Below are 18,343 nucleotides of genomic sequence, written 5' to 3'. Positions count from 1 at the left end.
AAGTGGATGTAAACAAAAGAAGACTTTTTTTCGCTAAAATAAAATTAATTAATTCTCTGGTTTTTTATGTGATGTTGTGCGTGTTGAGGTGGTAAAAATTGAAACGCCTTGTGCTTCACCTTTTTCACTTGATTTGTGGTGTGTCGTAACAGGAATTCTGATAATAAGAAGCAAAATAAAACTTCTCTCCCGGCGCTAGCAATCCGCATAGGTAAGGGAATATTTAATTTTTTATGATAAAACAATTTTTCTTAGAAATTTCATTATGAAATACCAATTCATTATATAACAAAAGAATGTAATCGAGATTTTTTTTCAATTGTTCTTCTCTAAATTCTGCAGATCATGGATGTGAAAAGATGTTCAGATGGGGTCGCAAACAGATTTTCTGAGTTTGTTGATGAGAACAACAATACAAAAAAGTCGATAAGCCGAACGATGTGTTATGTTCCAGATTGCAAAAATAGATATCGACCAGATATATCGTTCCATTCCTTCCCTAAAAAGTCAGACAAAAAACGATACATGACATGGTTGCAACGACTCAGAATCAAGATCGAGCCAACGAAAACTGCTCGTGTGTGTAGTTCACATTTCTCTGCAATAAATTTTTTTCCCCCAAGTAAGTATTAAATACGTTTAAGCTCAAATTCAGACAAATGCAACTTGGTTTCTGTTCTCAGGCATGAACCGTACCACACAGAGATTAATTCTCAGGCCTTCTGCAATCCCCGACACAAATTTGCCTTGTGTTCCTACTACGGAACTAAAACAAAAACTGATTGATTGTCGCTCAATCCGTGCCTCAAATCGGCAGAATTCTGAAAAAAGAAAAAAAGGCAACAACTATGTCACCTGAAGTAAATTCTGGCAAAGAATTCAATGAAGTAGCACGCGTCATGGTTGAAAAGCACATTCAAGTTGATAGCATTGATTTGAAAAACCTTCATCTGAAACGAACTCTTGCGATTTCCTTTGAGAACGATGACGAATTGCTAGCTTGGACGGGGCTGAAATCGCGTATCATGTTGGATTCCATTGTCAAAGCTATTATGCTTTTGAAACAATACCGCGACAAACCTCATTCATCAGTTAGCTTAGAAGAAGAAGTACTGATTGTTTTTATCAAACTAAAAACTAATCTAACATTCCGGTGTATATCGGGTATATTTCGTTTGCACTCTCAAACGATTTCGTCTTGTTTCCATAGAACTTTACCATACCTGAGTGCTGCTCTCAAACCGCTTATATACTGGCCTTCTGAGAAGCAAATTGCTAACGATACACCCTATTACTTTAGACCTGATTTTGAAGACGTTGTTGCTGTGCTGGACTGCACTGAAATTTCAATAATGAAACCCAAGTGTTTGCATTGCAGAATAAATACATATTCGCACTATAAATCACGTGAGACGGCAAAATATTTGGTGGGTGTGTCACCTGGTGGAAGCATAATTTATATTAGTGCAGGATATGGAGGTAAAACATCTGACAAACAAATTGTTTTAGAGGAGAAGGTTTTAGATCGGTTCAAGCCAGGTCAAGCAGTGATGACGGACAAGGGTTTCATGATTGGAAAAGAGTGCGAACAAAAAGGCATTAAACTTGTCAGACCCCCATTTTTACACGCCCCAGCGAAGCAGTTAAGCAGAATGGATGCAACTCTTAACATCTCTATTGCAGCAGCACGGGTACACGTTGAACGCGCTATTCAGCGAATAAGAATATTTTCGTTTTTTAATTCTAAGGTAGACTCAAGATTTGTTCCTGTATTAGATGAACTCATGATTATTGCTTGTGCAATTGTTAATTTATCGAATCCGATATTGTCAAATAAAAGATTTTAGTTCGTTTTGTTTTAATAATTCGTTTTAATTCTTCAGTGTGCAAAGGTTCTTCAAATGAACATTAAAGTACACCTCTTTCAAGCTATTTAGCATATTTAAAACAAATTCTTCATCATAATTAATATTAATAATGTAACACTGTTCGTCAAATTCAGAATAAATAACAAAATCTGCTGAAGTGCATTCAAGAATGAACATATTTAGTTGTACCTGGGCATGGTACTGGTGATTTTTACGAAGTATCGAGGTGTTTTTAGTTAAATAAGGCAAATTTTCAATTGTATCACGAATTCCTAAGGTTTTTCCTACAAATGGACATTTTATCTCAATTATTTTCCGTTCATCAACAACCAAACCATCTGGAGAACATCCAATCCAAGGCACACGCGGTGGTATGACTAATCCACACCGTGAAACTTTTTTCCCCGTGGATTTCTCGTATGCAAGCATTGCTTTTGCTTCACATTTTTTACCGTGATCAATCGCAGGCGAGTTGAATTCTTTAGGAATAATAAGTTTTGTCAGTTTTCGTTTCCAGTCTTTTCCTTTACAAGTTTGTGATACATAGTACGTAAATAGTTGATAAGCGTTCGAGGCAGTGATCCGGAGACTTCGTTCTTCAATCCATTCTTTTGAATTTTTATGAAGAGTTCGTAGGCAAATTCCGATGCTCTCACGGGAAGATACACAAACTTTCAGTTCGTAAAATGTACACAAGTCAGCTTCTAGAGGTCCGATCAAATATTTATATTCTATGTATCGACTGGTTTCAAAAAGTTGGCTCAGATATGCTTTCAGTGTTGCTGAACTAATATCCTCATCATATGATACCAAAGAACATAATGAGTCCATAGATTGTCTATGGTTATTTACTCCCATCAACAGTATCTCTTCAGATATATCGGGTTTTTTACTTAATTTTTTTGGCACGTTTGTATTTGTTGGTCTACCGTGTATCTCGTAGGAGAGAGAACATTCGGGAAAAGCTGAAAAATACAAAATCAAGTCAAAACTCAACAAACATTATTAGAATCATTAGAATACCTTCCACAAAGTGATTCAAAATCTGGGAATTTTCTGACTCATCAGTTTCAATACTGCGAAAATTGCTGTTCAAGCGGATTTTTTTTCAGGGGTTTCTTCAAAGTTAGATTCGTTTAGAGCAATATTAGTTAGTGCTGTATCACCTAACCATTGTTTACTGAAACACAGATCCTTCAATTTTGTTGCCTTGTATATATCTGAGGCAGTTTTTGCAGCGATTTTGCCCCACTTCTGTTTCAAATCTGTTACAGTGAGCAAAGGTATAACTGGATTTCTATAACAAGAAAAAAGTTTGTGATTGATAATTTCACACGGATATTCAGTAAACAAACCTTAATAAATGATTCAGAACTGCCATCACATGTTTACATTTTCCATTACCGGCTTTGCAAGTGCATAAAAATGACCAAGTAGAGAACTCTCTGCCGGTGCGAATTTTTATTGTATGCGGCTCGGCACTTGGAGAGGATGACTGCAGACAAGTGGAAAATATTCCAAATCCATCATTGTGGACCTCATCTATTCCAACTATCAGAAGGTGCCCAGCCTTGAATACTCTTTCACCTTCGACTATCAAGCGGCTTCCTCCAGCAGCGTAGCTGAAAACATCCGACAAGTTCACACATACACTAAACGTATCACTTTTTGACGGCTCCTAATGATGAATCGAAAAATGAATTATTTTCACATTTACAGGAAACACTTATATGAAAAAATTACACCACGAGTAGAAAACATGTAATTCTAAAACAATCTCAATAATTTTGAAACATAGTGATAGATTTTCATTCATAAATGCTGTTCTGAAATTGTGTTTACTTTTCTTCAGATACCGATCACTGTTTTTAAGACGGAAAAATAGGCATCGCCCATAGCGATTATTTTATATTATTTAACATAATTAGTATTTTCGAAGATTTAAAAAAACACCAGGACTAACCATTTCAAACAGCAAAGCGAAAATCGATAAAAACGGTACGTTTGAAATTTAGCACTTTTTTACTTCTGCTTGTTTACTTCCACTTCACACACATAAGCTGTCAAACTCAACTTCGTAGTCGCGAATTGATTTTTTATGTCGTTTTCGCTTGAGAAAACTGAAAATGACCCAGGGTAGTTTCATCAAACAAACACTTTTTACGAAACTGTGTTTATTTCGCACTTAGCAACGGGGATTTGAGCAAACCTGATACAAAATCCAGGTTCGAAACTGACTCGATTTTCAGTTCAACAACGTTGAAACTAGGTTCGAAACTAGCTTCAAACAAATGGTTTGACAGCAGTTAGGGTGAAAGCTGGGTAAGGTTTGGTATCAAGCGAAAACGACATTAGTTTATGAGTGACATTATTTGACACATACTCACACACAGACATTGCTCAGCTCGATAAACTGTGTCGAATGGTATAGAACACTTAGCCCTCCGGGCCAATTTTCACTAGTCAATTTTTCAAGTGATTGCATAAACTTTCTATATGAAAAAGGCAATGTGTGTACTTTTATAAAAATTTTCACTAGTCAATTTTTCAAGTGATTGCATAAACTTTCTATATGAAAAAGGCAATGTGTGTACTTTTATAAAAATTTTCACTAGTCAATTTTTCAAGTGATTGCATAAACTTTCTATATGAAAAAGGCAATGTGTGTACTTTTATAAAAAGCATCATTATCATGGTTTTGTAATAACACTAACAAGTAGGTACAAATTAAATAAAAGTTTCACAAATTTTAGCAAAGCCGCACCTACCGACGCATACCATTTCCATCGTCATTTTCAATTACGATTTGAATGTTTTGACACTCATCGCCCATTAATTTCAGAACTGGAAGTCGGATCTGGATGAAATATTGTAGGACAATGAGAGCTTTAATTTGAATCATGTTTTGTGAAAATCGGTTTAACCGTTGCTGAGAAATCGAAGCGAGTTCAGTTTTTGGAGCTATTCTTCACTATTATCGGTGCTTTCCAAAGTGGAAACCGGGGACTAGTAGTCCTAAAGTAGTTTAATATATTCTCTAACTAACAAGATCTACCAATGAATTTAACAGTAAGTTTCATAAAAATGTGCACCTCGTTTCACTATCGCATGTTAAAAAATACTCATGAAAATGAAAATTTTCACTAATCGCTCTGTAATTCCGGAACTAGAAGTCGGATCTGAATCAGCTTCTCGGGGATTTTTTAAAGAATTTCAAGACCTTTCATTTTCATCTTAGTTTGTGAAAATCGGTTAAGAAATTTCCGAGAAAATTGAGTGCGCTTTTTTTCCTAAATTTTCACCGGTTTTTATTTCCTTATAATTCCGGAATCGAAAGTCAAATTTAAATGAAATTCAGGAAAACTGTATGAGACCATAAGACCTTTCATTTGCATCTAAGTTTGTGAAAGTCGGTCCTGCCATCTCTGAGAAACGTATGTGACTATTTTTTTCCTTTTTTGGTGCAATTTGTAACAGCAGTCTATGGGACCTTAAGACCTTTCATTTGAATCTGAATTTGTGAAAATCGGTTCTGCCATCTCTGAGAAAATTGAGTGACATTATTTGTCACATACATACATACATACACACACACATACATACATTTTGTGATTCCGACGAACTGGGTCGAATGGTATATGACACTCGGCCCTCCGGGCCTCGGTTATAAAGGCGGTTTTCACAGCGACTGCATAGCCTTTCTATATGAGAAAGGCAAAAAGTATTAACCATTCTGAGTTAAAGGATGCTAAATGGTTGCGAAAACTGTCCAGTATTCGGAAAATTCGGATTGATTGTGTGATTGTGTGCTTCACTTGCATAATTGTAACGATACCATAATAAGGCGGGAGACATGAGAGCAAAACCTACGAAGTTGTGAAGGGGACAAGATCGATCAAATCAAAAATGCAATATTCAAATTCATTCAAATTGAAAAAATCCAAAACAAATCGTTTTTAGTCATCTAGGATTTCTAAATTTAAGGTAGGAAACAATATGACATTGATTTCAATAACTTGCTTATCAAACCCGTCTCGCAACTACAAATTGTATAGTGATTTCACATATCCATAAATCGAAAGCCGTCATCTTCCACTTTAAGAATTATAAAATAAAAATTAGTAATATCCACTCGCCAAGCGTGGACAAAAAGTATCTATAATTTCTGTAGAAACATGATAAAAGGTTTAATTCATGCGGTTGAAATTATACGCGTCTTATTTTGGCACTGAATTTCACTTTAATGCACGTTTATACAAAACATTTTAGAAAACTTCAACATTAAGTTTTTTGTGGTTATCTCATACTCTTGAAAATTTAATCTTAAATTACTGACCATATTTCCGATGATATGCCGATAAATTATATTTTGCAGCGTTAAATAGATCAATATAAATATTGAAAATACGTCCAAAGTAAAGTAAGACGGATTCACGTTAAAAATAAAAGTACGGGTATGTAATGTCAGAGCCATAACTGGAGGTCGTGAATAAGAATGACTTTCACGCTTTCTTCATACTTCCGAATATAAATTAGTTGATCGATTATGTGAATTGTGTATGCTTTCACCCTTTTCACTACAAGAATTTTAAACGATGCATCTAAACTAAAGTACGGATTAGTTGCATCAAACAACCTGACACACAATTCAATAGTATAAAATAATCATAAAAACCTTTCATGAAGGCGTTCGTGATGAAGAATGTCGAGTTGAGTTCTTATTTCGATGGATTTTGCTGACTTCCGGCATGTATTTCCAGGTTGACCAGTTGTCCGTGGGTACGATACTGATACTTTTGGTGAAGGTATAGAGTTAACAACCGATTACAATCTTCCAGTAAAGAAAACATCATTTCGCTGGATTGATCAATGATACAATAGGCCTGTGATATAAAAAAGGCCGTAAATAATAGGGTGAGGTAAAATTTCTTTGGGAATATATTAGATTTTAAAAAGAATCGATTTGAAAAATTCAGGAATTAGGAATTGGACCTGAATTCTGGAACTAAGTACTAAAACTGAATTTCGAAACCCGAAATTAAGTCAATCCAAAATTCAGTTCCCGAATAAAGTTAAATTTGAATCCGAATGCAATCTATTGAATCTATTGCTGCTTTCAGTTGAAGGCGACTTTTCGCTACGACGTCCGAAAAGTGAATGAGAACTGCGACCTGAGTGTTTAAGGTTTTTGACCATACTGTTGGTGAAAAATCTTCATCATAACGTCCATTCCATCAAACGCACAAGAAGGAATGATATTTTTCGACCACGGGTCACTTTCTATACATGTTCAGTTAAGGTTTGGGTCACTTCGGAATAAAACTGTACACGCTTACCCGGATACAGTCTTAACAAAGTGGTCGCAGTTTGACAATTAATTGTAATTGAATATCTTACAGAATCTCAGTAATTGTAATTTGGTTATACACTTCAGGCTGTATTTTTACCGTACTCGCTTGTTATCCAGATTTACGTACAACTTGAATATTATTTAAAAAAAACTGTTTTACTCAATCTAGTGGTGCAATGATGCTTTTCTCATATTACCTACATTTTCGAAAATATCACTCGAAGATTCTGTCAAGAATTTTTGTTTCAAACTTGAATAGAATTAGAAATGTTCTTTGGGTATAAACTAACGTAACAATTTCAATTTGTAAACGGTTATGTCAAGTTAATTGAATTTTGTCTTTATTTTGCATCGTCGCAATAATAACGGTTTGAAATTTTAAACACACTTTACACTATAGTATAGACCCGGAAGAAATTCAACAGCAACTTATGAGACTATTGGACCTTTCATTTGGGCCTAAGTTTGTGAACTCGATCATATCATCTCTCGTCGATGTAAAACAATCCGTTGAGCAATTGGATAAATTTTCGTAACTATGCGATGATTTCCGTTCACTTTTGAAGTTAAGTTTTAAATTGTCTAAACGTTTTATTGTCATTGTCATTTGTTAGTGAAGAACCGTCATTTTTCCACAGTGAAAGAGACTCACAGGTTGATAACAAATAACAGCGATAAGGTTTTACAGTTCAGCCAAGTAAGTTTCCCGGTGTTGTCGCACCATGATCTTATCTTTGCGTTAACTGATTTTGAGATTTCCCTACCCTCAGACCGTTGCATGTGTCGTGATTATTTAAATTTTGACTCGCATGTTGTGGAAAATGCATTGTTTCTATTCCTTCAAATCGATTATATGAACTTGATAACCCAAATGAAAAAAATCGAACACTGTTGGGTTAGACGGCATACCGATCATCAAGATCATCTCGCCCTTAATCATTCAACACTTAATGCACTTATTTAACGTATTCATACAGACGTCAACATTTCCCGTTCACTGGAAGCAGGCCAAGGTTGTGCCACTGAAAATAGCACATCTGAATGACATTACTAATCTGCGTCCTATCAGCATATTATCCTCGCTGTAAAAAGTTAATGACAAGTTTCTAAAGCAACAAATAACTACTTATATCGAAAGAAATAAGTTGCTGTCAGACAACCAGTCAGATTTTCGTGGTGGTCAGATCGTAGATAAAAAAAGTACTACCATTCTTCTACTTTTGGATTTTTCCAAGTCTTTCGATACAATCCCTCACAATATACTGTTAGATAAACTGGTGACACAATTCAATTTTTCTATCGCCGCTAAAAACCTAATCAGATCATATCTGAATGGCAGAAAGAAAATTGTTTTTTGTGGAGATCGTTACTCAAACAAGGCTAATGTTCCGTCTGGTGTTCATCAAGGTTATAAGTTCTTGGTCCCCTACTTTTCTACTGCCATATCAAAACTTACCAACAGTACTAAAATAATGTTCAATCCAGATTTATGCTAATGATGTTCAACTTTACGTTGGTCGATTTGACCCGTGCGTGCAAGAGCTGAGTATGATAAATGCAGATCTTGAGCAAGCGAAAAACTGGTACCGACGAAACAACCTCCACGTGAATCCAAATAAAAGTAAGGCAAGGCTTATCAAAAATCGACATCGGAGAATCAGTGCGTCTGTTCCAATGTTACCTGAAATTGTTTTGCATCGTGTGCAAACAATCTCGGGTTCAATTTTCAAAATGATCTGCAATGGGACTGATGAAGCAACAGTGCTGAAAGATTTATGTCAGTCTACGAACTTTGTACAACTGTGTCTCTGTCTGAACTGCTGTGTGCGTTATGTCTACAGACTAAGTCGTTACGATCATGGGGATCATCTGCAACAAAACCTTATTGGATGCTCTCTACGAGGTATCTATGCATACCGTTCCTGTACATCTATTAGACGTCTATTGGAAACACGGTACCCTGCAGCACTCAATGAGAAAATTATTCAGTCTCGAGAACGCCGTTTGGAAAATAATTGTAATTCCTGCTAACAACACTGTGTGTTATGCCAGTTAGCTGTTCGTTCGAGATGTGATAAATTGGAACTCATTACCTCTGTTAGTAAAACTTTCTTCTTCGGAATCAATTTAAAAGTGGCTGCATCGATTTTTGGAACCGTGATTAATAATTTGTTTTTATTGTTAGTAAAGTAGGCTTAATTTAGATTAAAAGGAATGTTTCTGTCAATTGTGAAATCGGACGTAGTAAATTTAAATCTTACACGGGCAAAATTCCGATTCTAGAAATGAGGAAAACGAGTCACGATTTGGGGAAAAGAGTATATTTTCATGTTTTGATAATACACCATGATTAAACGTTCTCGGATCATAATCCATTTGGACTGATTTCGCCGAAATTTAAGCGTAACGCATTTGACGTTGATGGGTATAACTTCAGGCGTGTTTCTGCTACGATTGTAATCTTTTATGAAAATTTTAAATATGAATTAAATGGAATGGTGTGATGAACGAATTTTTTAGGCGATTTTAACTAATGTCTCAAATGATATACGTTTGAAGAGCCAAACAGTGAAAAGCACGACAAATTTCTTCTAGTCAGAATCATTAACAATTAAAACCTTATGTTTTTGAAAAACGACGACGCCTCAAATAACGTGTTCACTTGCGTTCATTGCTTCAGTTTTGATTTTTTGTTTCAGAATTTAATCACTTAAACGAACTGCATGAAAAAACACGAGTGAATCAACCCTCTTAAAAACAAACTCTATGTCGAATTCTTGCAAATACCGCGGAATGATTTTGCTTTTTTTGCTTCGAAACATCATTTGCAAAATCGTCTTATTTAAAATATTTAGGTGAATCAATACAGCTTGTGTTGTTACATCTATGAAACAAATTTTTCAAAGTGGCTGAAAAAAATTTTTTTTTCTTTTCGTTAGATGGTTCTAAATTCATAGTCAAATTTATTTTTCTAACAACAGTCACATCAAATATGTTAGAATACATTCAGATATATTTATACAAAATGTAACGTGTTTAGTTTATAATAATGTAAATTTTTGGTTCATTATCTTTTTGTAAACATTTTCAGTGCTTCTTGCTTTTTCTATTAAGCAATCCGTCACATCATTTGAGGCAGAGGGTTTAAAGTGATATCCGGGTAGAAAATTGAAGTTACGAGCTTTGACAGAAATACATTCCTCAAGTAACGCATTTTCGGACCATGATTAATTTTCATGAGAGAAGACTTTTTGCTCATGGTTTCATGAGAAAAAAAAATATTGGCTTCATGATTTTATAATCATGACATCAGTAACGGATTTCTTTCCGTGTACCTACGCTACTGGACAATATATAATCAAAAAAACAAAACATGATGGTTTTTACTTATAGGGTAATGCCTCCAGCAGTCATCTCATATACGAAAATCATCAGTTGGAGAGAGAAAGAGAGAGAGAGAGAGATCTGCTGTCTCTGTTCGACAGATTGACTTCAAGGGTAAGATAAAAATAGGTGCATTCACTTCGAATTTTCACGTCGCTATAACAGCAGTAATAATATTGTATCCGATGTTATTAAAATTCGTTGATTGAAAATTGAGCAATCGGTGACTCTACCAATATCCCTATTTACTATTTATTTTATTATTTATTTATTTTTTAGTTTTCGTCAAAAAGTTACCGTGCAGCGTAAATAAATCAGTGTGCCAGACGAAATTTATGTCGTTTTCGCTCGGGAAAACTGAAACTAACCTGGGTAGTTTCAGAAACCAAACACTTTTCACAAAACTGAGTTTGTTTCGTACCTAGCAAACCTGGGTGTCAGCAAACCCGATATACAAGTCAGATTCGAAACTGACTTGATTTACAGTTCAATGACATTGAAATTAGGTTAGAAACCGGCTTCAAACAAACAGTTTGACAGCAGTTAGGGTGGAAACTGGGTTAAGTTTGGTGTCAAGCATAAACGCCATTAATGAGTTGAATCAAATATCGTTTTCGGTTGAAGATGACTGAAACTAACCCAGCTACAACTCCAAGTGGAATAAGAGCAAATTGGCTTAAGTGGCACGATTTCTGGTTACTTTGAAATTTGTGCCATGTATTTGACAGCAGTTGAACTCAGTACTGGGATGGGTTTTGATTCAAGCGAAAACGATATAAAACTGTAAGAACAGAAAACCCAGCCTATGTTTTGACACAAGAATGGGTTTGCTTCGAAGATAAATCGCTTATTTTGAAAAATAATTTTGAGCGATAAATTACTTTATTTCCAATTTTTAAGAGAATATTGCTATAAAACCAATGCATCTGATGACACAAATTAGTTCAGTATTGTCATAGAAAAAATGAAGATGAATTTGATGACATATTTCAGTAATTCGAAAACAAAAAAAACCACTCTAACATTTCTAGTGAATCGTGTTAATTAGTAACTATAACGATTTAGAGTTGATTTTTTTAATGAAAAATAGTATTTTAGTATTATTTATTGTTGTTCGGAAAATATTTTGTGGCTCTTCAAAAAATTTGACTCTTTCGACTCAAAAGGTTCCCGATCCCTGGTATATGAGATATTCAGCAGAGTACCTGGAAAAGGTTACCGAACTCACTTGGGTTCATTGAAGGGTAAAGATGTTTTTACAAATTCCGCGGTTATAGTATAGCTAATAAAAAGATATTATTACAGCACGAGGTGATTAGCAACAAATACCTGTTGCTGACACAATTTTTATCTATGTGATGCGTGAAAAAATCTGATGTGCCTCCACTCTTGTTTCTCAAGCAAGATAAGTAAATGCGATTCGACTTACCTGTGTCTCTGCAAAAATAACACTTTTGCCTGGTATGGATCCGACACCATTGGGCATCCACGTACTCATAAGTTGGGGTCTTAGCAATTCATGATCGTGTTCAAGACAAACTGCTGCCGGAGATGGACTGTCTTCAAGAAAACGATATTGGGCGGTACTGAGAAAGCTGTAGGTCGGACTCGACAATTTTGGTCTAGAGAAAGATTAAAGATATATAATCTAATTAATAAAATATAGTATAATAATATATATATATATATATATATATATATATATATATATATATATATATATATATATATATATATATATATATATATATATATATATATATATATATATATATATATATATATATATATATAATATATATAATATATATATATATATATATATATATATATATATATATATATATATATATATATATATATATATATATATATATATATATATATATATATATATATATACATATATAGGGCAACGGGTCCCTATTTCATCTGAGCTCCTATTTCCATCTCATCCCTTCACCTCATAACTTTGAACATGAATAGTATTCTAAAACCTACCGGAAGCAAACTGTGAAATGTTTTAAAATGATTTGAAAAGCTATTGTCACACTTTCCTATTGAAAGAAATGGTTTTAAATTCTTCGGTGATCGTTTTTTCATATAAAATAAACTCACTTTTCAATATAGGACACACTTTTGTCTCAAGATTTACAGTTCGTCATGTTTCTGAATATCTACTAATCGATTTGTCTCAAAACATGATCACTATTTCGCACAATTACACTACCATTGAATGCTGGATGACTTCATAATTAGTTATGTTCACTTGCCACTTGTTTAGTTAACGATTAAAAACTTCAAAATTTACCCGACAAGCAATAAAAGTCTTCAAAACTATGAGATGAAAGTTTTTCACTTCGTTCACTTGATTGCGCTTTGTTTTCATCTCATTTGGTTTCGCAAAGTTGCCAAGTTATCTCATAATGTTACAAAACAAAAATTGTTTATCTTCTTCAAATTATCATCAAAAAGTATGTTTTTGGTATCCGTGACATTAGTTTAATTATATTATTGATATTAATATTTCAATAAAACTGTTTCTGGTTCGAATATTACCAGAAAGAACGTGTTAAATACTAATGAAATAACCATTGTGGCAAATCTAGTGGCACTGGTTTCATTCCGCTATACGCCAACATAACGCTGTGAAGTGTGTGTGTGTGTGTTTCATCGGCTGTGCACAGAGATGCCAGGTATTTTCATAGAAAATATGTATTACTTTGCATAGAAAGTCTATATCTGTTCTATCTGTTTTCACTAATAAAATGATGTTAAAAGATAGTTCTTTAGATCTCCGTAAGTCATTGCCCCATTAATTAGATAATTCAACGAGTAAATTTTTTACCAATAATAATAATGTGGAAAAATCCTGGTGGGTACGGTTGTATCGTTTGAGTTGTATATGTGGCAGCGGTAAGGCAGTCGGTCACCAGCCATATTTAGCTGACAGCGTTTAGTCAGCCATCTGGCAGCCATGCGAATGCGGGTGAGAGTGTAATAGTGGAATATTTTGTTTTGATTGCTGTCGCCATTGCTAATTTATAGGATGAATAAAAGATCAACGATAGGATGGATAAAAATCCATTGAGATGAAATTAGGAGCAGAGTAGTGAAAACATCATTAGTGTTTTTAGCTGTTTTATAAATATTAGTTGAATTATCAAGGAATGTGAATCAATTTTCAACGTGGAGCAAGGCGAATGAAGCAGTAATATGAAATAGTTACAGTGATTTTAGTGGCAAAATCGGGGTTTAAAGGCGACGTCCTTACAAATGAGATGAAATAGGGAGCCCTTACCCTATATATATATATATATATATATATATATATATATATATATATATATATATATATATATATATATATATATATATATATATATATATATATATATATATATATATATATATATATATATATATATATATATATATATATATATATATATATATATATAAATGCCGAGATCATTATTTGTAATCGCATCACGGAAGAACGGATTTACATGATTTTTTTTTGTTTGATTAGTTTCTACCCCCACCGGGTTCGTACATCAAAAAAATTCATCAGAAAAGTGTGAAAAACCCATTTAGTTGTTTTGTATAGAAAATGGAATTTTCCGTTGAAAAATTCGTCAATGATTGCTAGATCTACGCTTGATGTTTTGCACATAACGAGTTGCATAAGTATTTGGCAGTCGAAGAAAAGAATACTAGATCGTTCAAAAAATTTGGCGCGCAACGAGTTGTTTTGTGTGGAGATTTCACATGCATGCTTGATCCATGTGATTAGTCATTTCGATTGTGCTTGTGCTTAATTGGGTATCAAAATCATTGTTTGCAAAATAACTTGGTGGAATGCATATGACTGCTCTAGCTATGTCGATATACTATTCAAGCCATATCGTAAACAGGAGCAAAAGTTCTGATTTCGTTTACTAGATGCAATGTGTGCCATGTAATCAGTTAGATGAATAATATTGGTCATCGTGGGCCTGAGTTAAATAAATGAAATTACAAAAAAAATCAATGATAAGATTCCGCTGTTAACACAATGAGGACAAACAAAGAGATGTTCCTAGCATTTATCTTACAAATTATGTAGATAGGCGCGCATAATAAATGACAATTAAATGCCAATCGGTAGATGATGATTAGCGTAAAGATTTGATATTGGCATTTTATGTTGCTTATTTTTGTGAAGTATTTTCAAATTGGCAAGATAAAGATCAAATCAAAATTACAGCGGAGTCTTCCCAAGCAATCAAAAGTTTCACAATATATACAAATAATCACTTTTTTGCTGCTTCAAAGTAGACGAGGAGTTTTTGGCAAGTTGAAGGTGCTGAACAAGTTATGAGCTAATTTTCTAGCTGCGCCGAGCTATAGTTCGTTCAGTTGCGTTTACTTAATTTTCAACTGTGGATTATGACTTGAAAACGGGTGGCTTAGGATACCATTCATTTACTTTGAAAGTAGCTTAAGACAAATCATTCCCTCTTTCCGAACTTTGGGTTACTTGAACAATTACTAAATGCAAATCGTAAGTATCATATCTGGAAGAGATGACTATTTTTTATTAATTCAATGATATATTTGATAAGGCACAATACCTTAGTTGTAAGATGCCGAGGGCAGAAGAGATGATTATATAGTTATAAAAGTTAATCACATGTAATGCATCATTTGCATATTATGTAGTCTGCTGATACAAAAGTAGACGAAGTTTTATGCCTACTGGAGACAGTGATAAATTGATGATAACTTATCTCCAGTGGACTTTTCTCTGCTCCATTAATAAAGAACATAAAGAGAAAGCACGGGACCATGAAATTGTTTGATGTGAAATCTACTGTCCTGTTTAATACATTGGTCCAAAGGAAAGGATGACAACTGGTATATTTACTTCACATATTCGCTTCGATATAACAGAAGTATTGTAGATTTTTCCATTAATTTTGTATAATACTGATTCTCAGATATTAACTTATTCCCTAATTGTAGACGGAGTACTCAGCAAAACGATTTGGTGACTCAACTAGTGATATGACTATTGATATGATTATTTGACGGCTTCAGTGTTCATATTTGTACACTTGTACATTTAACATGTACAAGTTAAATGACACTATATGAATACAATTATCGTTTTAACTATTGAATGTAAAATTTATCGCTAAGTTTTATTTAAAAGATTTATCTTGTGATTGCAATGCTCTGAACATTTATCAAACATTGATTATGAAAAATCATCAGATTAGCGAAGAAGCATTTTTTGGACAACCAATATCAAAAAAATCCTTCCGATAATCTCCAAGGATTTGCCATTAACTTTTAATCATCTCAGAACCACTCTTATTCTAATATGTCGACACCATTAGTTGGAAAGAGATCAGGTTTGTCAAATGATCAACGTACCGATGAAATTATAAATGAACTAAAAGAATTGCTTGGTTTTTCCCCTTCCCAAGTAATACTTATGAAAAAAAGAGCGAATGGTACTTCTAAATCACGCTCTGGAATTTCCCATGAACTTTACCTAATACACTTCAATCGAAGTGATGTAACAACTTCAGAAAAAGTACGTTTCATTTCCCACATGAAAATTCATTGGGAACATTATAAACGGCATAATCGTATTGGAAACTTAACGTAATGTCGTCGTTGCCAAGGCTCCGGCCATGGAACCAAAAATTGTCATATAGATATACGGTGTTTGAATTGTGGTAAATCGCATTCGAAAGACGTTTGTCCAATGAATGAAACCACTGACAAATTTTCATGTTCAAATTGCGATGGAAATCATATATCAATTATTTGAAATGTCAGGGAAAACTTTTAAAAGCTCGTTCGCTTAGACAACAAGTCAAATCAACGACCTTAAATTTACAGAACATACCTGAAAATCAAAAAACCGTTACAAATGTCACGCCGAATTCTTCTAAGGCACTTATTTCTTCGAATTTAAAACGAAAAACAGGCACGCCTTAGATTTCGTCTTCTAACGAGAACAATTTTTTGACAGGTAGATCGCCTCGTCATCATCTACTTCTAATGACAGTTACGTTTTGGTAACAGGTAGAAAACTATCACTTAATTCTTCTAATGTAAATAATCAAAACACAATTTATTAATAGGTATATCGGCCAAATCATCTTCTTCTAATGGCAGTTACACTAGTCTACCTACCAATATTCCTTCAATGCCATTCGCTGAATAGGCGATATAACGGAAAATAAAATGCTCTACCTAGATCAACTTTTTCAAATGATCATCCGAATGAATTCGACTTCATCACTTTTTGAAGCATTTCAAATCGGATGGCAATTTGCAAATAATATTATAATGAATTTAAAATTTAACAGTGATGTCAAATAATTATTTGAATATTTTAAATTTGAATGCTCGATCTTTAAAATCGAGTGAAGATGAATTTTATAATTTTCTCAAAGTTCACAAAATTCATATTGCCATTGTGACAGAAACTTTTCCTAAACCAAATGTCAAATTGAAAAGCAATCCACATTATATGGTTCATCGATTTGACAGATTTACTGGAATGGGTGGAGGAGTTGCCATTTTTGTCCAAAGGCAAATTAAACATCGAATTTTACCTTCTTTCAATACTAAAGTTATTGAAAGCTTGGGACTCGAAGTTGAAACCATTCATGGAATTTATTTCATCGCAGGACATATTTACCATCCCAATGCACCGGCGAACAATTTAATTTCTTTAAAGGTGATTTGCAAAAACTCCCAAGATATCGACCGAATTTTTTCGTAATAGGGGACTTAAATGCTTAGCATGTCCAGTGGAAATGTAGGCAAAATAACAGTAATGGTAAAATACTTCATTATCAACTCTCAGCTGGTTACTTCACAGTTCTTCATCCCAGTAATCCGACTTGTTTCTCTTCCGTGAAAAACCCGTCTACAATTGATCTGGTTCTAACAGATCAAAGTCACATTTGTAGTGAACCGATTACACATGTTGACTTTGACTCAGATCATCTTCCTGTAGCATTCAGACTTTCCAACGAAGCTATAATTAATCCAATTAGTTCTATATTCAACTATCATAGAGCAAATTGGTTGGATTACAGATCTCACATTGAAAATCATATGGATCATGAAATTATTTTAGTAAATTCTGCGGACATCGACACAGCAATAGATAATATGAATCATTACATTATCGAAGCTAGAAATCTTTCAGTTCCCAAAGCTCAAACTAAATTAAATTCTCCTATCATCGATGACAATCTTCAACTGCTCATTCGGTTGAAGAATGTTCGTCGACGACTATATCAACGTTCTCGTTATCCTGCTATGAAAAACATAGTTAAGGATTTACAAAAAGAAATTTAAGATGTTGAACAAATTAAACCATATTCTAAACCATTCTGGAAACTTTCTAAGGTTCTTAAGAAACCTCAGAAACCAATTCCTGCTCTCAAGGAAGGAAATCAAATACTTCTTACAAATGGCGAAAAAGCTCTAAAACTGGTTCAGCAGTGATCACAATTTTAATTTGAACGTTGTGAGTCCTATTGAAAATGAAGTCTCATTGAAATATGATCATATTTCAACTCAAGTGTTTTTACAAGATGACATTATTAAGTCTAGTTTTGATGAAATTAAGTCAATTATTACGAACCTTAAAAACATGAAGGCTCCTGGTAATGATGGAATCTTTAATATTCTTATTAAAAATCTTCCCGATGTTGCCTTGAAACTC

At 33.9% G+C, this 18,343-nt stretch overlaps 1 protein-coding gene across 9 annotated transcripts in view; it reads right to left on the bottom strand.

The window, feature by feature from the left end:
• LOC131440691 (teneurin-a) overlaps positions 1-18,343 on the bottom strand; it is a 337,735-nt gene that overhangs the window by 45,124 nt on the left and 274,268 nt on the right. For all 9 annotated transcript variants that reach the window (XM_058612195.1, XM_058612198.1, XM_058612196.1 and 6 more), the window contains one exon: positions 12,032-12,224. In XM_058612195.1, the coding sequence (XP_058468178.1) occupies positions 12,032-12,224 (193 nt within the window). The remainder of the gene's footprint in view (positions 1-12,031; positions 12,225-18,343) is intronic.

This window comes from Malaya genurostris, chromosome 1 (genome assembly GCF_030247185.1).
Source record: "Malaya genurostris strain Urasoe2022 chromosome 1, Malgen_1.1, whole genome shotgun sequence".
In the NCBI taxonomy this organism is placed as follows: domain Eukaryota; kingdom Metazoa; phylum Arthropoda; class Insecta; order Diptera; family Culicidae; genus Malaya; species Malaya genurostris.
Note: the sequence above shows the minus strand (reverse complement) of the source record. Positions and strands in the feature narration are given on the sequence as shown.